This window comes from Lepidochelys kempii, chromosome 7, assembly GCF_965140285.1.
Source record: "Lepidochelys kempii isolate rLepKem1 chromosome 7, rLepKem1.hap1, whole genome shotgun sequence".
NCBI lineage: Eukaryota > Metazoa > Chordata > Testudines > Cheloniidae > Lepidochelys > Lepidochelys kempii.
The window spans coordinates 65,020,508-65,043,165 of record NC_136386.1 but is presented as its reverse complement, the minus strand read 5'-3'; the positions used below and the strand labels follow the sequence as shown (position 1 = coordinate 65,043,165).

The window sequence follows — 22,658 nt, the reverse complement described above, 5'->3', positions numbered from 1 at the left end:
CACACACACAATATAAACCTTCAGCTTGTCCCACAATGACAGCAGAAATTCAAAGTGGGGAATTGGTCACAAATTACTCACTCACATGCGTGAAACCATGACTCGAGGTAAGAAAAGTGTATGCTGTAAGAAATCACACTGATGGTAACCCAACCCTTGCTGCTGCATCTGGACTCTGCATACCTAATGGTTGCATCACTGACATGTTTTATGTTGGAAAAATATTTATTTATAGAGTACCTGAGGTGCTTGGTCACTATTGCTATTGTACCCTTACTCTCATTTTAAATATAACCTTTTGGAAACTTCCATGAAGCAAACAGTTGTGGCATTTGTGGTTTCATAGGATGTCCTAAGAGCCCTTTGGCTTAAAGCACTCTCTTCATCTTCCCTGTGTGTGGTAAAATGAGACTGGTTCTACTCCCCCGCACTCCTGACTTCAAGTAGGCCAAAAGAGAGGCTGGCTGAAAAACAACAATTTCATTTTGTGAAAAATGTTACTGTTCTGACATTTGTTTTGGTCCAATGCATAACGAAAATGAGACCTTTCTAAATGTCGAGAGAGAGAGAGAGAGAGACTGCCCCACCCACCCTAGAACAGCCTGGTGGTCAGGATACTCATGTGGGATATCAGAAATCCACATTCAAGTCCCTGCTCTTCCTGATTTGGAGTGGGGTCTTGGCTCTCACTCTCCAGCATCCCAGGTGAGTGCCTGAACCATGGGGCTTTAGAGTCAGTCTCTCTCTAGCCCAGTGAATACTTTTAAAACAAAGTGGAACCTTACCCTTCCCTTGTCCTTTTTTGGCAGGAATCCCTGGGAATTAGCCAGTTTCCAAAGTGTTAAGGTGTGTAGTATTTTCTGTAATATAAACTTCTTTGTATTTACTGTGTTGTTTATTTTGTGTTAAATTATAATTACAGAACATTTTTCTACACTATTCACAATGTCCAGGTATTTTCCTATATGAAGATATAATGCTTTGCAGCTATATAGTACTTATGATATTGAGCATTTTGTGAACACTATTAATTAAGGCTCCCAGCATGTATGAGAGACAAGGAAGTATTATTCCAGTTTTACAGATTGGGAAACTGAAGCAGAGGGCCCCAGATCTATAAAAGGGACTAGACATTATGACACTGAGCAGCATGGCACCTAGACAATCACAGAAACAACGTTGCAATCCACGAAGCCTGAGTCAGGCACTTAGGCTTCCTGTACAATGAATGGGGAGAGATAGGTACCTTCGAATACGATCCACAAAGCCAACATGCTTGGTGGGGAGTTGCTTAAGCCAATGCCTAATGGAAGATGCCAACAAGAGGGCTGTGAACTAATCCCTGCCCTTCTCCTGAAGTTTGGTGATTATCTGTGCTATTGATTTATGAAGCTGGAGAAGAAAGGTGTTTGGCCACCTAAGTCGCATGCAGGACCCAATCCAGAGGCTGCTCACTGCTTCAGGCCCTGCACAAAAGTTCACACAAAATACCTGGGGGGCGGGGAGGAAGAAGGACCTCCCTCATTACCTTTAGCCCAGTGGTGGGAGCCCCTTGATTCAAGTCCCCCTCTGTCTGATGAGGAGAAGGGATTTTGAACAGGGATGTGATGGGGTGTCTACCCTGTCCTGGAAGGAGCAATGGAGGTGAGTCCTCCAAGCAGGTTGTGCTTCAGGCAACCTCTTTGGACTATCAGGGACGAGTTCCAGGGAGCAACCAATCCAGGCCCGGCAGGCTCTGCTAAAAAGGAGCTGCAGGGTACATATAAGAACGACCATTCTGGGTCAGACCAAAGGTCCATCTAGCCCAGTATCCTGTCTTCAATGGCAATGCCAGGTGCCCCAGAGGGAATGAACAGAATAGGTAATCATCAAGAGATCCATCCTGTGTTGCCCATTCCCAGCTTCTGGTAAATAGAGGCTAGGGACACAATCCCTGCCCGTCCTGGCTAATAGCCTTTGATGGACCTATCCTCCATGAATTTATCTAGTTTTTTTGAACCCTGTTATAGCCTTGGCCTTCAGAACATCCTATGGCAAGGAGTTCCACAGGTTAACTGTGCATTGTGTGAAAAAAATACTTCCTTTTGTTTGTTTTTAAACCTGCTGCCTATTAATTTCATTTTAATTCTCTAGTTATGAGAGGGAGACAGTATCTGGGACAGTTCCTCAGATTTGTCACCTAAAAAGAATGGCTCAGATTTGAGAATCTCCCTCACATCCTTAGCTGTGAAGACTGATGCAAGGAATTCATTTAGTTTCTTCACAATGGCCTTATCATCCTTGAGTGCTCCTTTAGCATCTCGATTGTTCAGTGGCCCCAATGGTTGTTTAGCAGGCTTCCTGATTCTGATGTACTTAAAAAAAACTGGGTAGAGTAGGATCAATTGCTGCTGGGAACCCAGGGAGTAAAGACTGTGCCCCTGCAGGGCTGAAAGAACTGTAAGCATCTTGGACATAGCAGGGGCTGACTCCAGGGACTGAGCAGCTAAGTGCCTTGAGGTGAGGATGAAGAAGGTGCTGGAGCCATGGGGAAATGGCCCAGGGATATAGAGCAGCATTGACAGAGGTTACAGAGGAGCAGCAGGAGGCTGCTATTTACAGGGTGTCTAGGTTGGGGTTCAGAATAGGGGTGGGCCTGGGTTCCCCCCACTTGCCACTGGGGAATTGGGGCTGGATTGTTGGACAGAGATTGCCCCTCCCCTCCCCAGGAGGGGGAAACGCAAATGACCTAGCCAGAGTACTCAGTTGGAAATAGGATGCTGTGGTTCTGGGAGCTGAAAGAGGAGCTTTGGTGGGAGTAGAGACAGAGTGCAAGTGTGCAGACCACAGACATGGGTGTTAGCCTTGAGCTAATCCCCAGCATGATTAGGAGGAGGTGCCATTCTGGTGGTGAGGACTGCACCCTGTGACAGGGGACTTGCTACCTCTCAGTGCCCTAACCACTAGGCTCTAGAGTCAGAAACGCTTCCCCAGGCCCAATCAATATTTAACTATTCAAGTATTTATTTACAGTGGAACAACTTTAATAGGAAAGACTGAGGGATACACATGTCAGAATATGCCATTGCCTAGTGGTTAGGGCACTCGCTTGAGAGGTGGCAGATCCCTGTTAAAATCCCTTCTTACCAGGCAAAGGGGAAACTTGAAGCAGGGTCTCTCCCATCCTGAGTTCCTAACTACTGGGCTAAAGGCTGTAAAGGAGGTCCATCCCCAGCCCCAGCTCTTTTGTGTGAACTCACCTGTGGAGCCTGATCTGCTGGGTGGGCTCCTGAGCACACCTACCAGATTGGGACCCACACATGACTTGGGTGCCTGAGCACCTATCTTTCCTAGTCTGTGAATAGCTCTGGAATTTAGGCAGGAGACAGCAAACAGATGCCTAGAGGGAGTCTGCAGTAGGCGTGTTCAGTGGCAGAAACATAGGCTCCTAGGGGACTTTTACTGCAAACATTTAGGCATCTAGTGAATTTAGAAGCCTACAGGATTAGGCAGCAGCCACGTGGGAGTTACATGGACCACAGTGGCTCCTAAAACCAGTATTTAGGTGCTTAAATACCTTTGTGGATCCCACCCAGGGAGACTAAATGACTTGCCTGATGTCATAATGTGGTATAGATGGGAATAGAAACTAGGGGCAGATCCACACTGAACATTTACAATGGTGTGGCTGTGAGAGAGCTCTCCCATCGGCTTAATAATTCCACCTCCGTGAGAGGTGCGAGCTATGCACTGACATAGAGCTGTCTACATGAGGGGTGGGGCATAAGGTTGGTATAACTACATCGCTTAGTGGTGTGGATTTTTCATAACCATGACCGATGTAGTTATATCAAAGTAAGGATGCAATGTAGACCAAGCCTAGGAGTCCTAGCCCCAGCTCCCATACTTCAATCTCTGATTAGGTAAAATTTGGTTCATATTTGGGTGGATAACAAATGTAAAGGGTCACACTTGCTTTCCCATTTACCTATTTCCTTGTTTTTTCCTAAACCTCTCTATATACAGTAAAAATTAAACTGTAGAGAGCAAAATATGACATTTAAAATTACCTTTCCTCTAGGTGTAAAGATTGTCTTCGGCAGGCCGTTGCCTCAATTTTATTATTTTATTTTATTTTAAATAACACCAGGCTTATTTAATCTCTGGCATAACTTCATGGACACCGATGGGAGTTATGCCAGGCATGAATTTGGTCTTTTTGGTATAGGGAGTTCCGCTTGTTCACTCCAGCTCAGTATTTGAGTCTGGGGGTGAGTGAGAAATCCACAGTCACATTCCAAATTCTTGTATCTATCATCTCTATTGTATATTTTTCCCCTTCTTTCTTTTGTTCCCACCATTGCAATGTGAAAAAGCTTCTTTCCTATAAACATAAGACAAGAATGTTGTAATATATACCTATGCATGGCTACAGTCCTTCAGCTGTTTCTGGCTCTTGCTTGTGTTGATATTTGTTTTTCTAATTAGTTTAATAATTAATGATATATGAAGAAATATTTAAAAGCAATATTTCTACTAAAATAGGCTGGTTTGGTTTCCTCCACTCTTTCTCCTGATCCTATATACTTAAAGCCTAAGAAGAAGAATTGTCCTGTTTGCTGGGAACATCTCTAATTTGGATTTTGGCAGGTTAAAAAAAAAAACAAAACTCTAGCTTTTGAGGAATACTTTAAATACTTTCCATCTGAGATACTGTACACAGAATATCCACAAGAGGGAACTGTTTTACATAAAGAAGACTTGTTTTCTGGCTGCTACATTATTGCTTTCCAAAACCAGACCATCTTGATTTATATCACCCTGTCAGGATCATGTCCCAGATCTTATTACTTGGTAGCCGCAGACAGAGTAAAAAAAATACAGTATTCATTAGAGATGTTTACGTAACTGCTAGTGTTTTTAAACAAGTTTTTCAGGTCATCTTTGTTGAAATACTAAGTAAAGGAACTTATATATGGGTTTATGTTTACTCAGAATAGATGACTCCAGAAAATGTAGCCTTAAATACCTTGTTTGCTTTGAATACAACTTCAAGTGCAGTTGTTAACACAGTCAATTAAGCTTGCAGCTTCTGTACACTTTTTTTTTTCTAAACGGATTATATATTTTTAAATGTTTCAAAAGAAGTGGCTTTTCTTGATCTAAAACTGGACAGTCTGAATAATTCATTACAAATTTTATTTCTATGCATTCACAGATCCGTGAACTAACTGTAAAATTATCTGATTTATTTGTGGTTTGCAATACTCATAAGTTTCTTCATACCTAGTTCTTGTTCACAGATCACTTATGGAGAATTCAAAGCAAATATTCAAAATTAGCCATTTACTCTGTTAACTGATTACCTAAATCAAATCATTTGAAGTCAGCTGATTTACACAGAGGGTGAAGTTTAGCATGTGCATAAGTCTTTGCAGTATTGTGACCATATGTAACTAAACAGCAGGAAGGATTTCAACCTGGATATCAAGTATGAAATTACAACTTACAGTTCCCTATGCACTGTTCTGTTAGTTATGTTATATGAATATTTGACTAGCAGAAGCCTAAAATTAACTTTTCACAAGTATTCACAATGAACTGCGTCCTAGAATATTCATACAAAGAAGTTCAAAGGGAGTGTGAATAGCCTAAGGAAATTAATGTTTAAAAACCAACTTTAATTAGGGTTTAGTGCCTGTTAAGATCTATCCTGATCCCACTCTTTTAAAAAGAGGATTCTTTGTAGGTGTGGGAACTGCTGTTTAGAAAGACCAGGCCAGTCTGCACAGCACATTCCAGTGTTCAGGGACCTTCATTGGTAATCCTCTGACCCGTTTCCAAAGGTGTTGGTGACCTACAGTTTCCACTTACACTTCTGAAAAATCAAGTATGGAGGAGTAGCTGTGCACTGGTACGCAACCATCTCTGCTCTACTCCATAGGTAGTTGCTTTTTCCTGATGTGTATAGGGATTCCTATGTATGTATAACCCCTGTTAAAGGGAGCTCTCTTCTTCATCTCTAACCCAGATGCCTCTGCCAATTGAGTTATTATCACGGTTCTAGTCCTAGTTCAAGGGTGGGATTATCTAATAATTACATCATTGCAGCACCAGCTGTCCCCTCTGTGGTTTTTTAAACATCTGTGAGCAGTCAATAACTGGTAAGAAAGGGGGAAAGCCACTGTCACCACCATAATCTGGGGCTGTGTGTATCAGGGGAGAGCGCGTCACAACCTGACCCACTTTCCAGCCAGAAGAACGCCCCCTCTTCGTCCTTGTCACAGTAATCCTTGCTAATCCTCTAGTTCCCAGGTGTTAAATATCTGTCCATTAGCCAGTTTCCTAAGGGGCCAGGTGAGTAGTACTTCCTAACGACCTCTGAATTTATCGTGACGACCCCTCCTACATACAGAAGAAAGTTATCAGACTACCAGTGAGAAGAAGCCACCTCTCTGGTTGAATATGGGAGATGTACAGGAGCAAACTACAATAATACTTACCCCTCTGGGCCAAATTGCACTATGTATTTTAGTGGTCAGGTAGTGTGTTTTTCAAAAGCAACCCTGTAGAAAAGCTTAATGCAGTCTTCAAATGTGGTTATTTCGATTTTTAAAAAGTCTCCATGATAGATGCAGAAACGGACACCATTACGGTCAGAGGTTAAGTAATGATTATTTTATAATGGTGGCTCTATACACGACCAATAAACAGATCTGCTGGGGAAATGTCATGCATGCACAGACTTCGGTGTTTTAGCCTTGGAGAAATGACAGCAAAATCTGCCTAGCACGTTGTGTAGACAACAGGGTGAGCGGAGCATGTGTCGAAGGGGGATTAAAACCATTTTTTAAACCTTGAATTTCTTTGCAATGGGCAGACGAAAAGCGTCAGGGTCAGAGCAGATTTTGTTGTTTCTTTTCTATGAGTGGCGCTAGATTACATTCATGGAGGCACCTGGGCAATGCAGCCATTTACAATGTTTGTAACGCATGGGAAAGACCTCTCTCTCCCTCTCCCCAGTTTCCCCATGTTCAATTCACTGGGTTTTTTTTTCCAGCGAGCTTTGGAAACAGCAACTCCTCCTCATATCTTCTGGCACCTGCTGCTGCAACTCAACCAGCCCCTGGCGTTTGGAAGATCTGTTTCTCTCCCTTCTCTGCCCCTCCTCCTCACACATAACCCCTTCCGCCCCCCCCCCCCAAACACCTCTTAGCTCCGGATTAAGATTCTGATTAGATTAAACAGGGCAGAAATCCTCGCTTCTACTCCCGCGCCCCCTAGCAGGATTAACGCCCCTACTCTCCCTCTTAGTCTTGCTGCGCCTGGTTAATTGCCCTGGCCTCGCTGCTTCCAGGGAGGGAGATGGAGGAATAAACAGGAGGAATGGCAGCTGAGCAAGCTAACAGCAGCTCCGCTGCCCAGTCCCATCTCTCTCTCGGTGTGTGTCTCTCTCTGCCCCCCATTTCGCATTCCAGTCACTACGATCTGCTGTACAGAGAGAGGATGGAAAACATCTGTATTGGAAATATATCGCATTAGCCGAATGGGGGGCGGGCGGGGGGAGCAAGACACAGAGACATGACAGGCACCGTGCGTTAGCCGGTACGTCACGGCAGTCACCAAACCAGCCAAGAGCACATTGGCTTTTAAGCGTGGGGGGGATTTTGTTTGCACCCTCCCCATGCTCCCCCTCCCTCCTTCTCTCCATCCGTCCATCCCCATCTTGGCTCAGGCGATCCGCGCCCCGGAGCTGGGGAGCGGGCAGCAATGGTCTCGGCTCGGCGAGCAGGACTTGTTGGGCGGGCAGGGCTCGGGCTGAGCGTGGCCCCGCCTCGCTGCTACCTGTAAATTGTGTCTCTCTCGCGCCTCATCCAGCCCAGTCGGCGGCTTCACCAAGGCGGGGGCGCCCGGGCCAAGCTGGAGAGCGGAGCGCGCGGGAGAAGGAAGCTCGGAGGGTGGAAAGCGCCGAGCCGCAGCCGCACCGCGACCACGGGGAAGCGGCAGCCGCAGCTCTCCTGAGCTCAGCATCCTCTGCTCCAGCCGCCGCCGAGTCCCGGGCGGGGGAAAGCCCCCCGGGGTCCCCTTCATGCGCTCGTCACCCCGCGGAGCCCGGGCCACACGCGTCGCAGCGGCTGCCGCCGACAGGTAGAAGAGGAGCCGAGAGGGAGGCGCAGACAAACCCGGCCGGGGCAGCGGGGGGCTGGTGCGTGGCCGCGTGCCGGGCGGAGCAGCAGCCGCCGCCTCAGCCCTGGAGGAGGACCCTGAAGGATGGGAGAGGAGGAGGCGGCAGCAGCAGCACGAGCGCAGATGGGCAAGTGGAGGATGAATTAGGATCCCCAGGAGGCTGCTGCCAGGAGAGAGTGGGGAGAGGCGCGGAAGGGGCTGGACTTGGAGGAGGAGGGTGTGTGCGGGGGAGGGGGTTGATTATTAATAATAAACAAGTTCAAGACTGCTACCGATAAACCACCGCCGCGGAGAGCCGAGGCAGAAGCTGGAAGAGACCCACTGGGGGAGGGGGAGTGCGGCTCTGGGTACCTTGGAGAAGGCGCGGGTGGCTCGCAGGCATTAGCCTGGTGGACGTGGGGGTTGCGATTTGGGGGGTGGGGTGGGGGCTGTGTATCTGGGAGGAAGAGGAGGCAGGGGGGCCGGGCATCTCCTCTCCACAGCAGCAGGAGGAGGGGGACATTTGGCATCGGCCCGGGGGCCCAGGGACTGCGCGGCATGGCTGGTGAGGGGTGTTTGGGGGGGCGCTGGCGGCGGGGGGAGCTCTCCGGAGCTCCCGCGCGCCCCGCTCGTTGTTAGCCATGGCAAATGGCAGCGGCGTCGCCAGCAGCAGCGGCAGCAGCGCCTCGGGAGGCAGCGGCGGCGTTAGAATGAGTAACAGCATCAGCGCCGGCAATCTCAACACGGACTCGTCCTCGTCCCCGGTCAGCGTGCCCAAGATGGATGCGCTCATCATCCCGGTGACCATGGAGGTGCCCTGCGATAGCCGCGGCCAGCGCATGTGGTGGGCTTTCCTCGCCTCGTCCATGGTCACGTTCTTTGGCGGGCTCTTTATCATCCTGCTCTGGAGGACCCTCAAGTACCTGTGGACCGTCTGCTGTCACTGCGGGGTCAAAAACAAGGTGAGCCCCCCTCCCCCTGGCGGTGGGGGGAGGGTGCCCCGTCTGTGGGGGCGATTTCAGGGGGTCTCCAAGGCGCTGGGGAGCTGGGAGCGAAGGCGAGGGTTGCTTGGTGTTTATTGTAGGGTTGCGCCCTGAAGCGTTGATCGAATGGCGGTGTTGTTGTAGGGTCGCCTTTTAGACTCCGTGAGAGGAGCAGCGGCTGAGTATTGTAGGGTGGCTCTGTTCCGTGTCACGTTAGGAAATGTTTCCACAGAGACGGCTCCATCTTCAGCGGCTGGTGACAGGAGAATTCCCCCCTGCTGTCTGCCGGCCAGGTCAATGCTGCCTTTTGACATAGCGGGACAGTTCCGCGGAGGTGGCCCCTAAGATGACTCTCCCCTCGACTAGAGAGACCTCTCAGGGGGAACGATAGTTTGGTGGTGCTGGTTGTTCTTTGCTGAATTAAGTTGTTTTCTTCCATGGCACCAAGAAGGAAAAACTTGGTAGAATTCATTTCTCTTGAGGCTAGGTCCATAGCACCAAGTGCCTCTCTTGGGCTTCTCTTTGGTGTGATAAATGTAGATGTATTTTGTGAATTTGTAAGTAACTGCACTGGATCAGATTTTCTTCTATAATTTCGCCAGGATGTAGCACTTAAAGGTGCATTGGAGTCCTGCCACCATTTACACCTTACCAAATGGGAAGTAGTGCAGTGAACACTTCAGCTTCTCTGAGGTCGTCTTCAAAACCCAAACTAGGATCCTGGCTAAACACAGATTATCCTGATCCCCCCCCCCTTTTTTTTTTATTTGAGAGAAATGGGACAGAAAGTGTTAAGGCTTTGAATTTGCTAAAGTGGATTTTGACAGGCAATTTAAGACCCCAAAATAGACTGGCAGCTGGAGTTTCTCCCCTTCCCTTTTCACATTTTTTGGATTACACATGGAATAATATCTGCTTTAGTTATTCCTGGCACACACATACTCACAAGAACACACACACCTTTTAATATATGGTTGCTAACTTGCTTTGACTAGTGTGCTGCCTGCCCTCCCACCCCCCATATGATCTGGCACAACCTGGCTGCACAAGAGGGTTTTTTGTCTTTTACTGGAAATTGGAAAAAATCATAAAGTAAGGTAATCATGTAACATCTTGGGAAATGTGATACAGTTCATTAATATCTTTCTTGGGGTGTTCAGGTAGTTTATGGTAAAGTTGCATAAAGAAGAATCTCTTAATTTCAGTTGGAAATAATTTGGGTTTATAATAATTGTGCTATCAGTGGAAAATGTGGCAATTAAATAGATGGGGTAAAATAAAACTTTTAACTCAGGTCTCACAGAAAAAATACCAGACAGCGGAGATACTTTTATTAAACAAGAAATCTACAAGGTAACTGAAATGTGAGCTTGTGGAAGAAGAGATTTGCCAGATGTGCTCATAGAGCTTAGTTGTATTTTATGACAATAAACATGTGTTTTGGAAAATACCGGTTCCTATGAAAGGAAAAACCAAATTCCCAAGAGAGGGGTATCTAGTTAGATTTGTCTGGAGTTTCCCCTCTATATTTTTAGTCTCCTTCTCTGCTTGTGGTGATGAGCCACAGAAGGCACAAAGGATACAGAAAATCCTAAGAGGTGATTGACTTCTTCACCCATGAGATTCAAAAGCTAGAGCAAGCCACCTTCTAGCAAATTGTTTATTATAGTGCATTCATAAATGTCCTTGAACCGACAATCTGTTTTTTGGAGATGGTCAGTTAAAGCAGCTCATGTATCTCTTAAGGAAAGTTAGGAAAGGCACATCTAAATTGTCTTCTAAACATCCATTTCAAACAGGCCAAATATGTTTATTGAGTTAAATAATTGTCTGTTACCACTGGTCTGAACCTTTTATGTTTGAGTTGTCTCAGGGCTTACTTACTTACTTGTGCAGGACAAATCCTCATCCAGTAGCAAGCCAGGAGCTTACACATCTTGGAGCTAAAATAGCCAGCTCTATGACGATCTGTCTGTGGAAGAGGTTAGGGAGGACAGTAGAGGACTCTGCAGGCAGGGGGAGATGTGCACCTTTTTTAGGATGCACCTATTAAATTTGTGCAGGTTTTCTAGTATTTGGTAAAGAATAATTAGCAGGGCCTCAGTCCTGCATTACTGGCACATTCAGTAGTCCTACTGATTTCATTGAGAGTTCTGAGTGCACAAAGAGTGTGTGATTGTACCGCAAATGCTAGAAAAGGAACCTGCAATAGATACCAACTGAAATGACAAATGAAACCCCCTTAAACTTCTGCACAAGCCATATGCCCCATGGCCACTTGGCAAAGGCTGTTGCAACAGACGTGTGCTTATGCACACATTCACATGTATATTATGTCCTCTACTTTGAACCCCTAGCAGAGGTACTGTTTGGCATGAGAAGCAACTGTGCTGAGACCTTTCCTTCCTAGTATGTCCTCTTTCTTTCTCCTCTGGTGCGGCAGAGTTAAAATATCCTACTCCTTGCATCTACAGAAGGAGTGGTCACAGTGTTCTAATAAATCTTTTTCATCTCTGACTTCTATGACTTATACCAAATAATTTGTTCATGTATTAAAAGTCACAGGGAGCAGAATTACTTTGTCAGCAGCTGATCAGTACATTAAGTTCATGCAGATTCCAGGAATTCCATCACCTGTTATTCCAATAGCAGCAAATGAGTTACCGTATGCTTTTCCTTAGAACCCCAGCTTAAAGCCGTGTACTTAATATTCCTGCAGGACTCTGTCAGATTCACTTTGTGGATCTAGCTCTTTTTAGCAGATGCATTGTATGGAGCTACAGTTCTTTTTCTTGCTTTTTAATTTTTAACTGCATTGTGGTTATACTTGTTTTTGGACTTTAAAAAAATATTGAATGCATTGTATTTAACCCTTTAGGTGATACAAAATGTGTTGCGGCTACATTTTACTTTTCTTAGGGATGGTACAACAAGAGAGAAGGGAATGATAATATCCAGTAGAATGCTTTTCAAAATTCAAAACTGTTGCATAGTAATATGAAATTAATACTCTTAATTTTTGCTAATAACTCGTGAAGTTACAATTTATTTTGGACTGTAACTTATTTTGAAAAATGGCAAAATTTATTTATTTCTTACTTTTTTTTCCAGTCTGCCAGAGAGCATGATGTAAATTCTGATCTGTGTTAATCAGTACTTCAGACAATCTTAAAGTCACTTGCAATTTCTGGCCACTATTTTTGTTTGTTTGTTCTGTATCTAACAAGTTACACATTTTTAATTTTAATTTTGCAACAATGCCTTTAGTCTTGTTTTTAGAGAGTTGTAAAATGCTGTTTGTTTCTCAGTGTCTTGTGTTTAGCGCTCCATCTTAAGTAGTAAGTAGCTGTTTTCTTATTAAGAATTAGGATTGGTTCTTGAGTATGGTTTGCTTTTTCTCTGTCTTCTTTGGCAAACCTGTTCAGTTCCTAAATTAGTATTTAAAATGGGAGAACATGAGATAGGAATAAGGTGGATTGGACTCTGGTCATTTTACTTGCTATTATGTATGGCAATACAATAAAAAGATTCTAATAAGAATTACATTTGTATTGTGTAGTTTACATAATTACATTTGGTGGGATTAAAAAAATAAGGGATATAATCCCTTGTGCTTCATGGCATAAAGTGATCACTACCCATCTGAGGTTAGGATGGAACCACCTCCTCCATGGACATAAGTGTCCATTACAGGTTTTCTTGGAACTTCTTTTGAAGCATCTGGTACTGGTCACTTGATAGATACTGGATTAGATGAACCTGCTACTGGCAATGCCTGTGTTCCTGAATGACACTACTCTACCTTCAGAGTGTTTGGTTATATACTAGTTAACTTACAAACAAGCTAATCAGACAGACTGGCTGGCCCTTGCACAGGTTTGCAATGGAAAGAGAGGACATGTAGAATGTCTTTCCCACAGGGATTGCATGGGTATGCAAGACAGTGAGTGGGCCCAATGGGAGTCCTTTTGTGGAGGTGGCCAGGCGCAGAGTGCCCTCTAGAAGGCTCCTTTTTCTGTGCTCCCTGGATCCCCAGAGGGCATTATTGCCTTAGTTATTATGTCTTCCAGAGCTCCTTCTGGTATGGCCCATCTTTGTGACAGCCGAGTCCTTAGCATTGATAGCTGTTTCTCTAAAAACAGATGTTTTGGGGAATTTGCTCCACCCACATATGACTACTATAAATAGCAAATCGCTGGGGCATCGATTGAAATTATTAACTAACCACTAACTATAAAACACCCCTTTGCAATTAACTTAGGCCACTTATTTCAGTAGATTTTTTAAAAATCACATAGTGTTAGTTTGAAAAAAATTCTGTCAACTGTTTTTGATGGGCAAACTGGATTTTCAGTGAAACTAACATTTTCATGAAGTATCTGTTTTCCTTAAAAATGTTAGAATGTTCATCCACAAACCAAACCTTAAACTGGAAAAAGTTTTCCAATGAAAAGTCAAAAATTTCTCTGGAAGGGGAAGCCCCATTTTTGGATCAGCTCTATGTAACATATAGACAGACATTTTAGCTTTTTAGGTAGTGACGTCTGAATCTGTAGACACCCCTCTAGAAAACCCAAATATCCAGATATATCAGTTGTATACCTTTCTGTCAGATATGCACATATCTGTAAGGTGGGAGCGTCCTTGGTTCAAAGCTGCCTATACAAAGCTTGTCTTGCCTCTCTTTTTAATATGCACTAAACAGAAGCAAATGAACAGAAGAGGATTGGATGGCTCATCAGATTAATAGTGAACTACAGAGCATTTTGCTTTTAGGTCAGAGGTCAAACCTGGCCAAAGTTGGTAGTGACTGAGACATTACCATCTTCTGGTTGACTGTATGAAACTACCTGGTGAGTCTGAGTTCTGTTTCTAGTGGGCAAGTTTCCAGTTGTGATGTGAAGATGTCATCAAAGAGGTCAAGGAGGGAAAGGGACTTGAAGGTAGAACTACCTTCAATCCTTTAGCAGTTCATTCCAGAATAGCAATTAGGCACCTGCATTGAGATGCTTACTGTTGCCCAGGCCATACATCTGCTGTGGAGAAAAATGTGCTTTCAGTCTCCATAGCTCCTAATTCATTACCAAATTCATTTCAATTTTAAAAATGTAAATGATAAAAATAGACACAAATCCAAAATATAAAAGATATGGATAGTGCTTTAAAAGGCAAACAAAAAGCCCTTTAGCGGGCCTTGAGTTAATCACTATTCTGACCGAGCACCATCCACCGGCTTTTGCAACAAATATGTTTGACAAAGAAAAAAATAAAAAGCAAAATCTAAAGTGACGTGCTCTAATATAACACTGGATTACCCCATCACATCACATACATGTAAGTGTTACTATGGAAACCATTAGACATCACACTTTTTCCCAGTGTAGCACAATTGAAGCAACAACTGTGATAAGGAGCTTTGTGCTGTTTAATATTGATCCACATACCCAAGGTTGATGCCTGTGGGATTCCTGCATGCAGTATATAACCCTAAATGTAGATTCCCCGTGAAAATTTAGAGATTTCACTAGGTCTAAACATAACCTCTCTCTAACAGTTGCATGTTGGTCTGCAATAGAGAAGGTGTGTGAGGCACTACTGTTAGTCCTCTTTAAGGACCTTTTAAATCAATCTAGCTTGTAACCTAAATTTTCTGAACAGGAAAGTCCTCTGTGGAATCCTACACTGAAAAACATAGACACTCTTGTAGCCTTTCAGTACAATCACAGGAAAGTGGATTATGAGTTTCTCTCATCAAAGCTCCTTATTTCAGAATATGGAGCACGGGGTGACCAACTTGCTAACTGTGGAACAACAGTCAACATTTAATGTCCTGATCCTGATCCTTGTGTCCCAAATGACTTCAGCGAGGTTCTGTGTGAGTTTAGAGTAACAGCCATGTTAGTCTGTATTCGCAAAAAGAAAAGGAGTACTTGTGGCACCTTAGAGACAAACCAATTTATTTGAGCATAAGCTTTCGTGAGCTACAGCTCACTTCATCGGATGCATACTGTGGAAAGTATAGAGGATCTTTTTGTACACACAAAGCATGAAAAAATACCTACTCCCACCCCACTCTCCTGCTGGTAATAGCTTATCTAAAGTGATCACTCTCCTTACAATGTGTATGATAATCAAGGTCGGCCATTTCCAGCACAAATCCAGGGTATAACAAGAACATCTGAGGAGGGGTAGAGGGGGTAGGAAAAAAACAAGGGGAAATAGGTTACTTTGCATAATGTCTTAGCCACTCCCAGTCTCTATTCAAGCCTAAGTTAATTGTATCCAATTTGCAAATGAATTCCAATTCAACAGTCTCTCGCTGGAGTCTGGTTTTGAAGTTTTTTTGTTGTAATATTGCAACTTTCATGTCTGTGATCGCGTGACCAGAAAGATTGAAGTGTTCTCCGACTGGTTTTTGAATGTTATAATTCTTGACATCTGATTTGTGTCCATTTATTCTTTTACGTATAGACTGTCCAGTTTGACCAATGTACATGGCAGAGCGGCATTGCTGGCACATGATGGCATATATCACATTGGAGGATGTGCAGGTGAACGAGCCTCTGATAGGGTGGCTGATGTTATTAGGCCCTGTGATGGTGTCCCCTGAATAGATATGTGGGCACAGTTGGCAACGGGCTTTGTTGCAAGGATAGGTTCTTGGGTTAGTGGTTCTGTTGTGTGGTATGTGGTTGCTGGTGAGCATTTGCTTCAGGTTGGGGGGCTGTCTGTAGGCAAGGACTGGCCTGTCTCCCAAGATTTGTGAGAGTGTTGGGTCATCCTTCAGGATAGGTTGTAGATCCTTAATAATGCGTTGGAGGGGTTTTAGTGGGGGGCTGAAGGTGACGGCTAGTGGCGTTCTGTTATTTTCTTTGTTAGGCCTGTCCTCTAGTAGGTGACTTCTGGGTACTCTTCTGGCTCTATCAATCTGTTTCTTCACTTCCGCAGGTGGGTATTGTAGTTGTAAGAATGCTTGATAGAGATCTTGTAGGTGTTTATCTCTGTCTGAGGGGTTGGAGCAAATGCGGTTGTATCACAGAGCTTGGCTGTAGACAATGGACTGTGTGGTGTGGTCTGGGTGAAAGCTGGAGGCATGTAGGTAGGAATAGCGGTCAGTAGGATTCCGGTATAGGGTGGTGGTTATGTGACCATCGTTTATTAGCACTGTAGTGTCCAGGAAGTGGATCTCTTGTGTGGACTGGTCCAGGCTGAAGTTGATGGTGGGATGGAAATTGTTGAAATCATGGTGGAATTCCTGAAGGGCTTCTTTTCCATGGGTCCAGATGATGAAGATGTCATCAATATAGCGCAAGTAGAGTAGGGGCGTTAGGGGATGAGAGCTGAGGAAGCGTTGTTCTAAGTCAGCCATAAAAATGTTGGCATACTGTGTTGCCATGCGTGTACCCATAGCAGTGCCGCTGAGTTGAAGGTATACATTGTCCCCAAATGTAAAATAGTTATGGGTAAGGACAAAGTCACGAAGTTCAGCTACCAGGTTAGCCGTGACATTATCGGGGATAGTATTCTTGATGGCTTGTAGTCCATCTTTGTGTGAAACGTTGGTGTAGAGGGCTTCTACATCCATAGTGGCCAGTATGGTGTTATCAGGAAGATCACCGATGGATTGCAGTTTCCGCAGGAAGTCAGTGGTGTCTCGAAGGTAGCTGGGAGTGCTGGTAGCATAGGGCCTGAGGAGGGAGTCTACATAGCCAGACAATCCTGCTGCCAGGGTGCCAATGCCTGAGATGATGGGGCGCCCAGGACTTCCAGGTTTATGGATCTTGGGTAGTAGACAGAATATCCCAGGTCGGGGTTCCAGGGGTGTGTCTGTGCGGATTTGATCTTGTGCTTTTTCAGGGAGTTTCTTGAGCAAATGCTGTAGTTTCTTTTGGTAACCCTCAGTGTGATCAGAGGGTAATGGTTTGTAGAAAGTGGTGTTGGAGAGCTGCCAAGCAGCCTCTTGTTCATATTCCGACCTATTCATGATGACAACAGCACCTTCTTTGTCAGCCTTTTTGATTACGATATCAGAGTTGTTTCTGAGGCTGTGGATGGTATTGTGTTCTGCACATCTGAGGTTGTGGGGCAAGTGATGCTGCTTTTCCACAATTTCAGCCCGTGCACGTCAGCGGAAGCACTTTGTGTAGAAGTCCAGTCTGCTGTCTCGACCTTCAGGAGGAGTCCACCTAGAATCCTTCTTTTTGTAGTGTTGGTAGGGAGGTCTCTGTGGATTAGTATGTTGTTCAGAGGTGTGTTGGAAATATTCCTTGAGTTGGAGATGTCGAAAATAGGATTCTAGGTCACCACAGAACTGTATCATGTTCGTGGGGGTGGAGAGGCCCCGAGATAGGACAGCTGCTTCTGCTGGGCTAAGAGTATAGTTGGATATGTTAACAATATTGCGGGGTGGGTTGAGGGAACCATTGCTGTGGCCCCTTGTGGCATGTAGTAGTTTAGAAAGTTTAGTGTCCTTTTTCTTTTGTAGAGAAGCAAAGTGTGTGTTGTAAATGGCTTGTCTAGTTTTAGTAAAGTCCAGCTATTACCAACAGGAGAGTGGGGTGTGGGGGGGGGAGAAAATCTGGATTTGTGCTAGAAATGGCCCAACTTGATTATCATACACATTGTAAGGAGAGTGATCACTTTAGATAAGCTATTACCAGCAGGAGAGTGGGGTGGGGGGAGAGAAACCTTTTGTAGTGGTAAACACCCATTTTTTCATGCTTTGTGTGTATAAAAAGATCTTCTATACTTTCCACAGTATGCATCCGATGAAGTGAGCTGTAGCTCACGAAAGCTTATGCTCAATAAATTGGTTAGTCTCTCAGGTGCCACAAGTACTCCTTTTCTTTTTGTGTGAGTTTAAGGGTTTGCCTGATCAGGCAGTAAACCAGCAATGATTACATATGCTAGCGTCCGAGGTTGTAGGATGGAAGTCCTAGAACCTACCTAGATCCAGGAATATGACAATATAGAGTATTCCAGCAGGACACTAAGGGCAAGAAGGAGAGGATCCTTTGAGCGTTGATGAAAAGTTGTCTGTCTGGAATTGTATGAAGATCCTGGAATTTCATGAAGCTGAATATTCAGGTTTTCAGATTCCCAATTGAAATTTGTCCAGGGAAAACTTAAAAAGCTGCACTCTGAACATGCATTTGGTGGAGTTTCTAGTCAGAGGAAATATAGTGTGTGTGTGTGTGTGTATTCTCCTGCATATTTGAATTCAGGAACTGAAAGGAAGGTGGGGACAAGAGATAATGTGTTGCAAGTAGAAGGGCATTTACAGAATTGATTGTTTCTCTTTTGAGTTCATACTCTGCTGAAGTATTTGAGATCAATTCTTCACTGCCTCATACCTTTTGTTCTCATTTACTCCAGTGCAATCTGGGTGCAAAACTCTACCGGATCAGAACAGTAACATTTTACACCTATTACGCCTGTCATTTGCACAGGGATAAATGATGACAAAAGGTGTAGGGCACTGGAGAATTGGGCCCTGTATGCTTGTGTGTTTGGGGGGTGGGGGGGGGGGAGGGGAGGGGCTAAACACAGAACCAGCCCAGCTGGTTTTGAGCAAAATGAAGACTGGAGGTACAGCAGAAGCATCAGTTAGTGCTTGTGTTTCTGAAGGGGGAGATTGGATTTGGGTGAATTTAAAAAAAAAATTAAATTTGTCAAATTATTCATGCATATATTAGTCAAATAATTATCCCAGCTCTATACCTGGGTGAATAAATTATATGCACACACATGGAATAATGTATTAATTCACCTTATTTGACCAACTCTAATGGAGTTGTATTGCTATGGAAGGGCCCATTTTGAAGTCTAGATATTAATAGTCCCAGATTATATGCCAGTTTCAGATCAATGAAAGGAACACTTTATTCCCATAGATAGCATATGTGATCCTGTTTGAATGAATGCAATGCTGTAGGGTTCAGTTTGGTTTGGCCATGTTGCTTTTTGATGATCTGTGATATGTATTTGTCAGTTTGGTCACTCCAGAAACTGAGAGCCTTAACCAAAACCTGTTGAATTTTATGGAAACAGTTCCACTGACTTCAGTGGGCTTTGGTCCGGACCCTGGATAAGTATTATGGACTTTAAAACATTTTAAAAGATCTTATCTGTTAACATTTTTGATGATTAAAACTGAATTTTTAAAAAATCGAATCCAGTTTTTATCATTCATGCCATTAATGTACTTTTTGTATTTTACTTATCTTGGACATATGCTAGCTTAGCCCTTTACTGTTATGTTTGGGTTTCTAAAGGAAAAAAGTTAAAAACTTGTGTGTGTGTATGTGGGGGGTGGGTCACATTAAGATTTTTAACTATTTCTTGGCCCCTTTGAAATGAAAATCTAGGTGCTGAAACTGTATTGACAGTACATCTACCATGGTCCATATCCTGCACAGTGATCATCATCGGTAAGCATCTGCGCTTTTGCGGAGCCACACTGAATTCAACGGAGCCATGCATGGACAAAGGTCTCCACTCACATGGATCAGTTTGCAGTACTAGGGCTTATGTTTGCAGCTAGGTCCCAAGCCTGCAAATCCTTGAGCATGCACCTCACTTTACTACTGTAAGCAGTTCTGTTGATTTAACTGGGACTTCTCCCACTAAGTAAGTTAAACTTATGTAAAAGTATTTGCAGGATTGGGGCCTTAGTTTGGTGCATTTGAAATACAGCATTTCACGTATCCTTGCCGATATTTTAATAAACATGGGTACTAGTTGTACATGTCACTTCTCTGTTCCTCAGTTTCTCCATCTGTAAAAACTAGTAATAATAAAACTTTTTTTTTTTTTTGTAAAATGCTTTGAGATTTATGGCTGAAAAGCATTATATAAAAGCTAGTATTGCATTTATTGTGCATAAAGTGGAATCCTTCTTCAGGCTTTTATGTCCTTTAATTGTGTGTATGTAATGGCATAAAATAAATTATACTCTGTCAAGTATACAGTATTCATGGAAAAACTGGAATTTATATGCAGAACTGAATATAAGATACATGGGCAAACAATATGACCTCACTATTAATATATAATGGGATAAACAAATACCCATTAATACCAGGTCATAATGCCACTGAGGAGCTATGGTAAAATTATAAACCAGAAGAATGGAGCTTGAATGGCTTGTCACTAAAACCATCAGATAAAATTCCACCATGTTACACATTTATTGTTTGGTTTATTAATGTACAGAGAAGTAAGTTTAGAATATATATATATTTCTCCTGGCCAAAAAAATGATGGCTAAATATTTGTCTTACCTTTTTCTGTGCACTTTGCCTTTCTACACACTATCTACTATGCATGAAATACTTTAATACTTAGATAACTCTTTGATAGCCGTTTTGTTAAACTCAAAGGGAGACACATTCAAAGGTTGCTATTGATGAGTTAAGAGCATCAGTGATGCTGTAGTTAATTTCCATTCTCTATATAAGGAAATATTATTGTGGTTCAGATACTCTGTAGTAACTATTTGTAAATGGTGGCCATTGTATTTCAAATAAAATGGTTCAAAGTATAGTGCTTTTCCTAAACATCTTAAGATTTTTTTTTATGAAGAGCGATGCTGATAAATTTATTTATTTTTGTGAATTTGCACAAGTATTTCATTGGGCATAAATGATTGAACTGTTTTACCAGTGGCTGGAGAGTTGTCTTATTTGGACTATGTGGGCCATGGGTTAAGATTTTGTCACAGTTATTTTTAGTAAAAGTCCCAGACAGGTTGCGGGCAATAAACAAAATTCATGGAAGCCTGTGACCTGTCTGTGACTTACTAAAAATAAGGAAGGGGGCTGGGTGGGGGTGGGGAGCGGAGAAACTAACAGCTCCAGCCCCTATCACCTGTAGGCGGCGGCTGAGAGGTGAGGTGCCCCCTGCCGCCATGGCACAGGGCTGAAGCTGAATGAGAAAATGTCACAGAAGTCTCTGAAAGTCGCAGAATCTGTGACTTTCATGACCTCTGTGACAAAATCTTATCCTTAGCCATGAGTGATACAAGTCTCTTGTCAGTTGTTCTCAATTGAGTCCATTGTCCACAAGTGATTGAAGTCACTTGAATTACAAAGCCTATTTGCTAATCATAAATATATGCTTCTACTGGGTTGTGGGGTTACAGTTTGTGGGTTATGATCCTGCAAACCTTTCTCATGTATATAATATCATTTAAATCATCTAGACTACTTATTCACAGTCCGTCTCCCCCATTACATAAGTGTCTGGCTCTTAGATTATATGTGATACAGACACTCACCTCCACTCCTTTTGACTAAGTGATGATTTCCTGCATTTCCTTAATTTTTGTATAAGTGAATATTTCTAACATTCTGTTAGATTATGCAATTGCACTAAACTGTTTTTATTATGTGGCACGGCCTTTAATTTTAGATTCTGGTTTCCCTGTATTCCATGTATACTTATATTTGTTAGTGTGCCAATTTGTATCAACAACAGAAACAACAGACTGCTATTAACCTTAGGTTATTTTCACATAATTTGAGGTTCCTTGCTATAATAGATATTTGTTTTTGTTTTGTTTGTTTTTTTTCATTTATAGGACTATAGTCCACACTTATTCTTTAATATTTTTGAGAGAGGTGTGAATTATATGTCCAAGTAGTGAAGTATTCCGGTAGGAATAGTCTGTCTTAAAAAAAAAAAAAAAAAAGACATTCCTAGCTTTGGTGCCTGTTATATTGACTAGATTTTGGGATCTGAAGGAGTCATTGGCTGATCCTAACTCCTGTTGATTCCAAGTGAAGTATGCCAGTGATGAAGTTAGTCCAATGGGCCTAAAATATGCAAAATACTTCAAATGAATGAAATCCTAACAGTTAAATTGTCTGAAAATTTTGTGTAGTGTGCCAGATTCTTAAACATTCCTCTGGGAAAAGTTACTTCATCTGTTAAGTTATAATAAGGCAAAATCCTCTTCCCCTTAATTGTGCAAGTAATGGCATTGGTTTTGTATAAGTAAAGGGAACAGGATGTTTACCCTATGTCTTACCCTCCTGAAAGATCACAAAGAACTTTACAAACTGTCTGCACAGAAATCACTTAGGATCAGATTTTTAAAGGTATTTAGGTTCCTAAAGAACCAGGTAGGTGTTAATTTGGATTTTCAAAAGCCCCATCTATATCTTTAGGTGCCTAAATACCTTTAAAAATCTGACCCTTAGTGCATTGCATGAAGAAGAATGGAACACTTAATTCCCCTGATATTTAAATTAGTAGTTGTAACAGTATTATACTTTGCACTAATATTATAGCACTCTTACATTAATTCTGCTAAAGTATGCATGATTTCTATGGGAAATTGTGCATCATGTACCACATGTGCTATTTTTGTTGACACATGGCACTTAGGCCACGACTTTCAAAAATAGATGCTTGAAGTTAGGCTCTTCAATTCATATTTAGGCACCTAAATAAGTGGTCTGATTTTTCAAAAGTGATGAGCACTCAGCAGCTTCATTTGACTTCAGTGGGAGGTGCTGGGTACTCAGC

At 43.1% G+C, this 22,658-nt stretch overlaps 1 protein-coding gene across 26 annotated transcripts in view; it reads left to right on the top strand.

The window, feature by feature from the left end:
- Nucleotides 1–8,694: 8,694 nt before the first annotated feature.
- Nucleotides 8,695–22,658, top strand: part of KCNMA1 (potassium calcium-activated channel subfamily M alpha 1) — an 851,468-nt gene continuing 837,504 nt past the window's right edge. For all 26 annotated transcript variants that reach the window (XM_073353218.2, XM_073353215.2, XM_073353216.2 and 23 more), the window contains exon 1: nt 8,695–9,107. In XM_073353218.2, the coding sequence (XP_073209319.1) occupies nt 8,787–9,107 (321 nt within the window). In that variant the 5' untranslated portion in view covers nt 8,695–8,786. The remainder of the gene's footprint in view (nt 9,108–22,658) is intronic.